The sequence below is a fragment of the Stegostoma tigrinum genome, chromosome 26, assembly GCF_030684315.1.
Source record: "Stegostoma tigrinum isolate sSteTig4 chromosome 26, sSteTig4.hap1, whole genome shotgun sequence".
Lineage (NCBI taxonomy): Eukaryota > Metazoa > Chordata > Chondrichthyes > Orectolobiformes > Stegostomatidae > Stegostoma > Stegostoma tigrinum.
The window spans coordinates 21,049,023-21,061,416 of NC_081379.1; the positions used below are offsets into that span (position 1 = coordinate 21,049,023).

General features: G+C 40.4%; 1 protein-coding gene across 2 annotated transcripts in view; it reads left to right on the forward strand.

The window, feature by feature from the left end:
• The first annotated feature begins 6,911 nt into the window (after positions 1–6,911).
• ap1b1 (adaptor related protein complex 1 subunit beta 1) overlaps positions 6,912–12,394 on the forward strand; it is a 68,767-nt gene continuing 63,284 nt past the window's right edge. For both annotated transcript variants that reach the window (XM_048555853.1, XM_048555855.1), the window contains exons 1-2: positions 6,912–7,055; positions 11,678–11,734. In XM_048555853.1, coding sequence (XP_048411810.1) covers positions 11,698–11,734 — 37 coding nt within the window. In that variant the 5' untranslated portion in view covers positions 6,912–7,055; positions 11,678–11,697. The remainder of the gene's footprint in view (positions 7,056–11,677; positions 11,735–12,394) is intronic.

A 12,394-nucleotide genomic window follows, 5' to 3' on the forward strand; every position in this document is an offset into this window, starting at 1 on the left:
ATTTTATTTTTATTCATTGGTGGGATGCGGGCATCATTGCCCACCCGTAGTTGCCCTCAATGATATCTTGCCAGATACGTTGTGGTCTGTTTCTCTAATATTAAGGTACATTTTGTTTGTTCGTCCACAACACTGTGCCTACTGCCCTCTCTGGAACTGGCTGTCTGCTTCTTGCTGTCTTGTAGCCTACCGCCTTGTTCTAAAAAATCTCGAAATGTTTCTCTTTAATTTTGCCTTTGAATTCCCACTCTCCTTCTCCTTTTTTACATATTTTCCCTTCATTTTAAATTCATTTCCAATTTTCATATATTATGTAATTGCACAATTTATGGGGAAAAAGATCAGGTAAAAACCAAAATCCAAAAACAGGTGAATAGCCCCAAAGTATTTTGCAGCCGATTACAGTAATTCTTCACCGCTATAAGATATGTATTTCTGTAAGAAATATATATTTTTATAATCAATATTTTCAGAGCCTTTTCCTTCCTTTCTAAACCGACATTAAACCAAAACCTACAGAAATTAATCGCAAGTTCCTTCGTTGGACACTCAGTCATGGAAACCAGTAGGGCCCGAAACGTCAGCTTTTGTGCTCCTGAGATGCTGCTTGGCCTGCTGTGTTCATCCAGCCTCACATTTTATTATCTTGGGCTCCATTTTGAATTCTGATTTAATGATGTTATAAGTGGCCATACATCAAAAGTACACCATTCATTGTGAATCGTTTTGAGGTCCTGCAGCTCACAAACAGCAATGTATAAGCACAATCTTTATTTGGTCACTAATTTTGATCTGCAACAGTAGGAGAGTGACCATATGGGCTGAAATTTAAAGCCCTACGCTGGCATGTTTGAAGCTGCGGAGGCCCATATAAAATAGAATAAGCAGCCAATCATTCACCACCCTTGAGCTTTTTCCCATATTGCAGAGAGAGGGAAATACTTTACAGGCAAACCCACACACCCGTCCACTCCTATAAGACTATTGAGGGCCTTCAGTGCACAATCAGCTGCAACTTAAAGGCTTCATTCAACCTCCGATGCAATGTTTCAGTCTGCAGGGCAAGAGAGAAGTGAACAGAACAGCCCAACAACCTCAACAGCATGAGTTCTTGTTGTGCAGGAAGAAGCCCCTCGTTTCAGATGATCCCTTGTCTGTATTGGGAGGCAGTCTCACTGAAGATGTACATCTGCTTTTGGCTCCCCATGCAGACATCTCCAACTCAATCCCTTTCTCTGCTTTCCAACAGTCCACTTGGCCAACCACAACTATGCTGAGGTCTCCCAACCATACATGCCTAAAGTTCTGAACCACAAGCTTGGAGAGATCTTCACTTCCTCAGGATTGTTTGTCCCAAAGTGTTCTTGGAGGTTGCAATAAACCTGTTGGGCTATAAACTGGTGTCGTGTGATTTCTGATCTTGTCCCCAAAGTGGTCATTGTTGACTCCAGGTGGTGCTAGGACAACAGAGCTAATGAGCAACTTGACAATCTGATTAGCTGGTAACTCACAGGGCTGGGGAGGGTTTTCCTGTCCCTGAAGGGTGGATGTTGCACTCTTAACTAATTATGGATGCCCATTGGGTATTGTGGTTGTGGGGATGAGGGTAGGGGTGGGCTTCCAGATTTCATGTCATAAGGTTTCTGGGTGACTTTTATGATGTGGAGGATTTATTCTGTCCCCTTGTAAAATCTACGTGCGTCTCCATGCAAACGTGAATAAAGTCAGTCAGATTTCCTATCCCTGATCACCACCCCGCTGGGTGGATTTTATGAGGTTTAATTTTAAGTCAGGATGCTATTAGCTTTCAGCTATGATGTTAGATTTCTCAACATTGCCCAAACATAATGCAAAAACTAACAGTTGAGATATTGGAGAACTATTGGTTCTAACAGAATTATGCTCTAGCACAGGTTGTGGTTTTTGGAAGAAGGAAGAAAACAAATTTGATAAAATATCTGCTTAATATTTTTTGCAGTCAATTGAAATATTATATGAATTTTAAAAATATGCTGTTGAAATCCTACTTTTCAGTTATTAACAGAATAAGCGCTCTAATTTAAGAAAATATTATAAGGACATTGATTTTGCAAAATGCTAAGAAGGAGAATGTGTGGAAAAATTGTATGTTTTCAGCCTCAGCAACTCAAGTTGTGAAAATCTGATAAAGTTTATTGTTTTATACCAACACTGTAATGAATCAAGCTTATTTATGCTAATGGATACAGGCAATTATTCAGAAACGGCGATGTGCGAGTTCTGGAGGTGGCAGCTCTCTTTATTTCTGCAGACATCCCAATACATGCATAGTAATAAGAAATGCAATTTATAAGAAAAGTTAAACTTCTCTCTCTTGGTCTCACAACCAACTGGAATTTTCACGGGTGTTATAAAACTGGAACGTTTCTTGCATCAATGCTCCTGCAAATCTGCGCATTTTAAAAGCAACATCATTTATTTCATCAATAGTAAACTTTGGGCAATTGGGAACAATTTGCCAACTGTCAGAGAGAAAACAAAAGCTCCATATTATGGTGAGGTAAACTTTTCTCAAGCTTCTCTATCCACTGTCTCTCCTTCCCAAGCTTCCCCTTTCAGCTCCATTTGTGATACATGGGTGCTGCAAATCTCTTCATACTCTGTATTTGAATCACGCTCCAGTGGCTGTAAATCTTTCCAGCTCCACACTTTCATATGGCTAGGGCTGCTAATGGTCTCAGAATAGCCAGAAGACTAGAGGATTCACCCTCAATCTACTAGTGGCTATTAAATTCAATCCAGGAGATTTTTAAACATCAGGATTCCTTTAATTTACTCCCAACAATAACAGAGTTTACTTAACTGAAAGGTGATGTGCGCTTGCACTTGTCAGCAGTGTCTCACCTGGGCAGATTGAGAGGAAAAGCAGTGTTCAGTTTTCACCATGCATATGTCCTTTACTTCTAAGCCTATTCTTCAATAACACTGAATACCCTTGTTCTGAGTTCTCAATCTTGGTCACCCAGCAACTATGAATCTGCAATAGCCTATCAAATCATATCCATTGATTTTGATTTGCCTAGTCCTTTTGAAAGTGCTTTCTGCATTCAAATAAAGGAGTTTAAACTCTGATGTTTTAAACCTTATTACTAACTATGGATCTAATCTTGTTGCACTATTTTGCAAATATTTTCTACCCCTTCCCATCACATTTTGATTATTGTTCACCTCCTCACTGTCATGCACCTTTGCTCTCTTGACTCTAGTTGACTTTTCAATCTTCCTTTCAATTGAACACTCACCACTTCCCACGAATTAGTTTAAAGGCCTATCTACAGCCCTAGTTATACCATTTGCCCCAGCATTTTTCAAAAGAAGCCTGTGCCAATGGAACAGCTTTCACTTTCCAGTGAAAGTACCAGTGCCCCATGAATCAGAACTCGTTTCTCCTACATCAATCTTTGAGACACACATTTACCTCTAATGTTATTTACCCAGTGCCAATTTGCACACAGCACAGATAGTAGTCTGGAGATTGTTATCTCTGTGGTTAACTTTACCCTGAGCTGTTCTTATTTCCTCAGCAGAACACTTTCTTGGTCCTATCCATGTTGTTGGCCACAATAACTGGATCTTTTGTCACCTACTCCAAGTTTCTATCCAGACCAGAAGAGTTGTCCCAAACCTCAGCGCCAGGTAGGCAACACACCCTTCAGGAATGCCTGTCTTTGCTACAAAGAACAACATCAATTTGCCTAACTATGCTCCCCATATTACTACTACATTTTCTTTTCTCCTCCTACTTAAATGGTGCCCTGGACCAGTGATCAGTTCACTCATCCTTCTTGTACCCTGTCCAGACTAGCAGCAAGAACCTTGCATCTATTGGAAAAGCTCAGACTCTAGTGAATCGACTCATTGCTGAATTTCCTCAAGCTGTATTATATGGTGAGGGAGTAGTCTGGGACATTGTTCATAAACTATGATTCCTTGAGTATATGCCAGGCTGTTGCTCAGTCTCTAATTGTGGTACTAATCTGTTAGTGAAGGCGATTTTTCAGAGTTGAAGGGCTGAACTTGCTGTTGTCATTTCTAGAGCTTTTGTCAATGCTCAATGATCCATCCATTTTCATTCTTTTGTTCCCTTTTTGTCACTTTCTAGCAGTTGATAAATCTAAACATTACATCGTAGGACAGTTATGAGTCAGGTGGTTGTGGGTTTGGAGTTGCATGTAGGCCAGGCCAGGCAAGGATGGCAGATTTTCTTCCCCTAGGTGGTATTAATGAACTGCATGGGTGTTTTTCATGATCATCAACTGTGGTTTCAAGATCATCATTAAACGTTTAGTTCAAGATGATTATTGACTTCAAAATTTACCACTTGCCATGTTGGTATTTGAATCCCTGGTTCCCAGTTCTGAAGAAATGACAGGACTTAAAACATTAACTCTGTTTCTTTCTCCACAGATGCTGCCAGACCTGCTGAGCTTCTCTTACATTCTCTCTGTTTCCCCCAGAATATTACCTGCGTCTCTGGATTACCACCTCAGCAATAATTCCACTGTCCCATTGTCTCTTCACAAGCTCTTTTCCAGAAGGATACAGTTTTCCCTTCAGAGAGTGCAATAAAAGCTAAAGAGTTAATAAACATGATAAAGGCAGAATATATCCCAGTTCTGTTGTACAAAGTGCAACTAGGAAGTGAATTGTTATCTAGAACATTCATAGAAGGAGCCATGAACAGAGTTGACTTTCTCCTGTGATCAGAGTGAAATTTATACCTTTGCCAAGAATCACAGTACATCCAATTGAGATTAGGTAGATAAAACAGCTACAGAAACAGGTTCCAGATATTTTTCCATCAAGTGGTGACCAGCACAATACTAGCCAAAATCCATCACCAGAGGATAAAGTAAGTGCAATCAAGTTACAGTAACTGAAGCTGTCTTTAAGGGTGGGGTGATTCAAAAGAAGTGTTTAAGACCATAGACATAAGAGCAGAAGCGGGCCATTCAGCCTATTGAGTCTGCTTTGCCATTCATTGAAATCATGCCTGATTTGATAAACTTAAACTTCATTTTCCTGTCTTTTCCTCATAACCCTTGATTTCCTGAAACTCTACCTATTTCAACCTTGAATCTACTTAACGATCCAGCCTCGACAGCCATCTGCAATAAAGAATTCCACAGATTCATAATGCTCTGAGAGGAGAAATCCTTCCTCATCTTTGTCTTAAATATGCATCCCTTATTCTGAGACCTAGGTCAAGGATCAACTACCAATTGAAAAATGAACAATGCTTTACATCAACAGTGTCATCACTCCTAAAAATAAAAGGATCTATAGGAAATTATTTAACATGCTGGGGCTCTGGCTGTTTGATCTTCAGATTTTATTCCCTGTTTACATGTTTTTCCAGGCATGTGCCAAACCATCTGTCTTTTGTTTGTCTAAATTATGAATAAGACTGTTAATTTTTAGCTTTTTAAAAGGGTATTGTTTAAGACGTATTGCAGCAGATTAGGGACTCTCTCCTATTTGTTAAAGTTAATGGAGTTGCAACAAATAGACAAGTATTTCCTATTAATGATGAAACCGGGTGAGAATTACTTTTGATCTGAATACAGCCAGTTCAGCAACTTGATCATTTTCGTGGGCTAATTTACATTTTACAGATTTTGGTGATGGCTTGCAGAATTGCAGAACATAATCAACAGCACATTATTCCCAATTAAGTCATGACATCATGTTTATCATCACCAATTGGTAATCTTCATAAAGGGGCTGGAGACCGCTGCCAATATGTATAACTATCATATGATGTGTGCCTTTCTCTACTCAACTGACGAAGGAGCAGCAATGTGAAAGTTTACGCTTTCAAATGAACCTGTTGTACTACAACCTGGTGTTGTGTGACTTCTGACCTCAGATCTCGGCTCCTTTTGACAGATGTGTGCTGGAATCCATACAAGTGCAAACCTATAAACATTTGTTAAGTATTTACGCTGTTTACAAAGAAATGGCTGAGAATTTTTTTCCCTCAGATCCCATTTCTATGTGATCTAAAGTGGACTGACACTGCTACTCTGGCAATGGCAACTATTTGTTCCTTCTGAGCACTTGTCAAAAAAGGACATCATTATTCACTTTTTGAGCTATTGGTGCTTTACAAATTGTTTTATGCTCGACATTAAGACACTAATGGGGTTTATGAACCAATTTTCAACTTGTTTTGTAGGGGAACGGCAATAAAATAAAAATTAAAGCAAAATGTTATGGATGCTGGAAATGGAAAAGAAAATTAGAAAGTGTTGGAGAAATTCGGCAAAACCAGCAGCATCTGTGGTCAGAGAAACATAACGTGAAAGGACTTCTGAAATCACACTGGCCTGGAAAGATTTGAGATAGTAGGAACTGCAGATGCTGGAGAATCTGAGATAACAAGGTGTGGTAATAAAATGTGAGGCTGGATGAACACAAAAGGCCCAGCAGCATTGCTCCTGAGATGCTGCTGGGCCTGCTGTGTTCATCCAGCCTCATATTTTATTATCTTGGATTCTCCAGCATCTGCAGTTCCCATCATCACTTTCACAAGGTGTGGGGCTGGATGAACACAGCAGGCCAAGCAGCATCAGAGGAGCAGGAGATTTGACTTTGTTTACATTTCTCTCTCTCTCCACAGGTGCTGCCAGACGTGCTGGGTTTCTCCAGCACACCCTATTTATGTTTTTTTAAAAGCAATTATTTTTGCAGCTCGACTCTTAAGTTAGGAGATGATATGGGTTTTGATTTTGGGGCAACCTCGTCTAACAGTGAACTTTGCTGCAGGCAGCCTGCATTGCAACTGCTGGGGGAGCTCGGACCTGGGGCAGGATCCGGGGGCGTGGTCGGAAGCTGGCCCCGCCCCCCGCCTCGTGGCGCGCATTGTTTCCGGTTCAGCTGGGTGACAGCGCAGCTTGGCGACGGGCGGACATCTTGAAGCTTCAATTGGTGTTCGGAGGACGGAGTCGATCTGGCGGGGGCCCCCTTCTCGACCGGAGACTGGACTTTCATTTCAGCCGAGTGACCGCGGGGAGGTGGGTGCTTACGCTTCTCTTTCTCGCTTTCTACATTCCCCCCCCCCCCCACCCACCATTGTCCGCCTGCTGAAAGTTAATTTTTCTGCCGTGGCCGGAAGTTGAGATCGAGTGAGCTGGGAGTCAGGAGTCTGAGGTCTGGGGTGTGCGGTGGGGGTTGAGCCCTTTCCCGGGGCGCGCGCGCACACGCAGTCGCTGCCCTCTATCTACCCGGCCTCTGGGGCCAGGACCTTACCCAACCTGGGCCTCCAGGACCCCGAGCAGGTGTAGGAGACTGTGAGCCGCCCCCTTCCCTCTCTCCCGCCCCTCGGGCAGACATGGCAAACCGGACGCATTTCACTGTTAAAATTTAATATTTTTTGTAAATCGTGCGTGTTCCCTTAATAACACAGTCATTCCCTTTTAAATAGCGCCCTTATCTTCACCACATTCTCCCACCCCCAACTGTTTCTTCCTACGGTCTCCCTGATTGTGATTAATACAGACTTGTGTTTAAGTCCTGTCTCAAAGCTCTTGGCCCGGCGAATGTCTTTGAAGTGCAATCGCTGTTGTGCTGGCAAACGTCAAGTAGAATCACAGTGCAGATAGAAGCCATTCTGCCCATCCAGTCTCCACCGGCCATCTGAAATGCTGCATTGACTAAATGACCAGAAACAAGGAATTGGGTCGTCATGCTGATGGGCAAGCTCCGTTTCCTCTTCAGCATTGAAATTTAACTGAGCTCAGTTTGCCCTGGCCGGGTAGTGACAGGAAAATTCTGATCTCCTTGACTCCACATCGATTGCTGTTTTGGTGTTAGGTTCAATTTGTGCTTGTAGCAAATGACAATCCTGGATCTTCTCGGTTTGAAATTGTTTGTTTTGTCTCTTTTAAGAAACAAAGTCTTCATTACTAAGGTCTGAAGCTGTTTTGTTCATAAATGGATATGACTGTTTTGTATGCACTCAATGTCAACTTTAAAATAGAGTTCAACTACTTTAATATACTTGCCTATGGGTAATTTCGGGCAATATTTGTCTAATGCAAAATATGCAGGAACCAAATTGGGTAGCTTGTTTCGATGATGTGATAGGTTGAATGGTTCTGAAACATTCAAATACTTATTACACTGTCCTTTATAGTACAGATGCAGGCTGTTCAGTTTAATGTGTTTATTCAAGTGTTTATGCTCCATGCAAACCACTTCCCACCCAATGTATTATTTGCATTTTGTGACTTTGTTGACCTGTTTCTACTTTTATTGATTTGTTTGTATCCCTACCCCACTTAAGATAATTTTCCAAGGGAAATGTGACTTGTTTATGTCTACTACCAGAGTACAACACCCCTCTCATATTTTGAAATTACTTTGCCATTTACACATCTATTCTACAGATTTTTTGAGCTTGTTTTTTATTTTGGTGTAATCTTTCTTGCTATTAGCCATATCTCCCAAAAAGGTATCTGCAAGTTTTGATAATGCAATTCTGATTCTTTTCATTCTTCGATAATTTTTGCATTCATGTACAGAAATGGTCCCTATACCAATCCCTATGGAGGACCACTACCATAAGATCAAATATAGACCATTTGGTCCATGAGGTCCTGTTTGTCATTCATTGCAATCATGGCTGATCTGATATCGTAACTCCACCTTCCTTATCCCTATAAATCCTTAATTCCATTACTAATTATAAATATGTCCATCTCAACCTTTAATATACTTAATTACCCAGCTTTGACAGCCCACCACAGCAAAGAATTTCACAAATTGACTACTGTCCTGGAGAAAAGTTTTCTCCTCATCTCTGTCTTAAATGGACAACCCTTACTCTAAGATTGTACCCTCTGGTCCTAGATTCCCTCACCTTGATAGTCTGTAACTCCTTTGAATACTTTTTGGTTTATATTCAGTTTTCGATTTGTTCTGCTACTTGTCCCCAGAATCTGCATGCTAGCCTGCAGGCATAAGCCTCTTATTTACCTAAATGAAAGGTAGTTTGAAAGTCTATCTAATATTGCACCTGCTGAATTAACTTTACTCTTGCATTTTATGACTTCAAAGAACTCTGTAAACTGACTGATGTGTGTGCAGTTTCTAGATGGTTGGCATTCACACTTGAGTAAATATTCCACTTTTTAACGATTAATTTTTAGTTAACTTCACAATAACTCCTTATTTGTTCTATCGCCCTTTTGAATACAGGAATAATATTGATTGTCCATTTATTTTCCTGACCTGGTTTGCTATTCTATGGATTTTATTTTGAATCTGCCAGCTCTTAGTTCTCTTTTAACTGTGTGGATGTAGTTAATTTTGAACAAAAATTAATCATTTCTAAATTTAATTAGTCCAACAATTATCTTTCTCCATCCTAATTATCTGTTTTTGCTTTGGATTTCATTTTAATGCTATATCTGTCAGAATGTCATACAGCACGGAAACAGATACTTTGGTCCAACGCGTCCATGCCGACCAAGTTTCCCAAAATAAACTAGTCCCATTTGCCTCTAATTGGCCCGTACCATCTCTAAATCATTCCTATTCATGTACCTGTCCAAATGTCTTTTAAATTTTGTAACTACATCTGTATCTGCCACTTCCTCTGCTAGCTTATTCCATATGCGCACCACCCTCTTTGTGAAAACGTTGCTCCTCCAGTCCATCTTAAATCTTTCCCCTGTCACCTTTAAGTTAAGCCTCCAGTTTTGAAGTTTCCAACGCCAGGGAAAGCACCTTGCTATTCATTTTATACTCAGTTTGTAAGCCTCTAAGGTCACCCCTCAACCTCCTTTGTTATTCATTCTGGTAAAAACTAAGGAAAATTAACTATCATGGCTTCTTCCATTTCTTTACACTAATTTGCACTGAGATTCAATCACCAATTGGCTCTGCTCGCTGAGCTACTTCTATTCCCAGTCCAGCTATGGGACTTGTAATTTCAAAATTCTCCTCCTTATTCTCTTGTCTCTGCGTGGCATTACCTTTCTCAACAGCTAGCCTCCCCACATGTTGAGATTTTTGAATGCATCCACTTGTGCTCTTTGATTTCCTCAATTTTAATTCCTCTACCTTCAGTCATTGAGCTTTCAGTTTCCTAAGCCTTGAACTTTGGAATTCCTCCTTATAGAATCCTTACAGTGCAGAAAAAGGCAATTTGAGCAATTAAGTTTGGAACGACCCTCCAGAAAGCATCTCACCCGGACCCACTTTCCCATCCTGTCCCTGTAACCCTGCATCTACCATGGCTAATTCAATTAGCCTGCACATTCCTGGTCTGAGGGAGGAAACCAGACATCCAGCAGAAACCCACACAGACATAAGGAGAACATGTACAGTCACCCACAGCTAGTTTTCCTGGCGTCCCTGGTGCTTTGAAGCAGCAGTGCTAACTGCTGTGCTTGCTGCCCACTTCCATACTTCTCTACATCCATCCCCTTTTTAAATTGCAACTAAAATTTTGCCTGAATATGTTTGAATAACTTTTTCCTGTGAAGCCATGGAGCATTTATGATGTTAAGTGGTACACAAATGCAGAAAGTTTCAAGTGATTCCATCATCCTTTAATATTTGTATTGTCCCCTTCCATAATTAGATGGTCAACAGGTTACTCTTCTAAGCATGATCAAATCGCTCCTCCCACCTCCTAATTGACATGGAATCTTGTTTTTTAACTGTTCTTTTTATTTCTGATTAGTACAGCTACCTTTCCTTCACTGTTTTGTCTCTATCCTTTATAAGTGTGTTATGTCCTGCTGTATTTAACTGCCAGTCTTGTTCTCCATGTGGCCAAGTCTCAGTTGATCTTGCATCTGATTTACCACCACAAATTATTGCTTTGGATTCTCCCTGATACTGTATGCATTACAGTACAGCCAACTTAGTTTATTCCCATTGACTGTGCTTCCCTCCAACCCCTCCTTAGTAATGGTCTGTAAATGTTTCTGTTCTGTGACTGTTTATGCTTCTGTTATTCTTTTCCTTTACTCTCAGCAACTTATTTTCTGTTTCTGCCACATCTTCCTTCACCCCATCTTGCTGGTTTCAAGTCTCATCCCTAGCCTTAGTTATTCTTTTCACATTGACCTAGGTGTCATTCTGCACCACTATCCAGCACCTTCCTGTCTTGGTGACCCATAAAATTAATCCCCATGTCCTGCACAGCTGTGAGCTTTGCAATCACCTTTTCAGTTGTCAATTCTTATCAGTTAGTATGTGGCTAGGGTGATGCTTCTATACACATGTTGTTTTTCAATTTGTAACTCCCAGTGCACCCTCAGAAGGATCTTACTACTTTTCTGTATCAATGATCCTGATATGGACCAGGTCATCAGGGGCTACCCTCAACTCCCAGATTAAAAGTTGTGCTATTTTATGAATATTGACATATATAAGCAAAGTGCACACTATACAAAGTGTGCATTTTTTAACTTGAAAATTAAGTTACTGGATGACGATATTTGCACATTTTTGAAAGAATTACTGAAAGAGCTAAAAGGCAGGGGGAAGTAGCAAAACAACAAGTTTCATTACAGAGGCACTGTACCGTAACACCGATTAATCAGTAACTTTGTTTTTCCTGTTGGGAAAATCCACATTGCTGATTGAGCAGGAAAATCAACTACATTTTTTTTCTTTTCAGGAGCCTATCCCAGGATCACCATGACGGATTCTAAGTATTTCACAACGACTAAGAAAGGTAGAACTTTTCATCTCCCTCTCTCTAATCTAACAAATATAAATTTGTTAAAGTGTTGTCAACCTGAAGTAAACTTTCCAGCTTGTTTACTGTAACTCTTGCAAGACTAAATCTTTTTTGCAGAAAGAACTGGTTTAACACATCATGAAATTACTGGCAAGTCATTTACAATACCACGTTCAGAATATTCAATTCTAGTTCTCCCTTTCTTCTTCTGTGTCCTTTTTTCTTCACTGTAGAAGTTTGAAGAGTGGATCCGTTAGGAAGTGTAATATCCTGATGTGGTTGTGGTAGTATATTGACAGGTACAATGGTTTGTTCGTTGCACTGAAAGAAAAAATTCCAGTCTAATTCAAATGTTGGACACAAACAACTGAAATCACTTATTGCTATGATATCAGGTTGGAGTCACACCCAAGCAGGAGTTTGGAATTGTGCTTTCAACAGATATCAGTTTATGTAGCTTTGGCTTAGAGTTACTCATAGACAATCTGGTTTTTAGTGATGTTTCAGTGATACATCAGCTGAGATACTGGGAAGATCTTGTTCAATATTTGAATATTTCTTTCTTTCTTCTAGAGGGCTTTCAGTTTTGTCGCAGAATCATAAAAATTCTTGCCACACAGAAACCACTTGAACTGTTATGTTTATGCTGGCTGA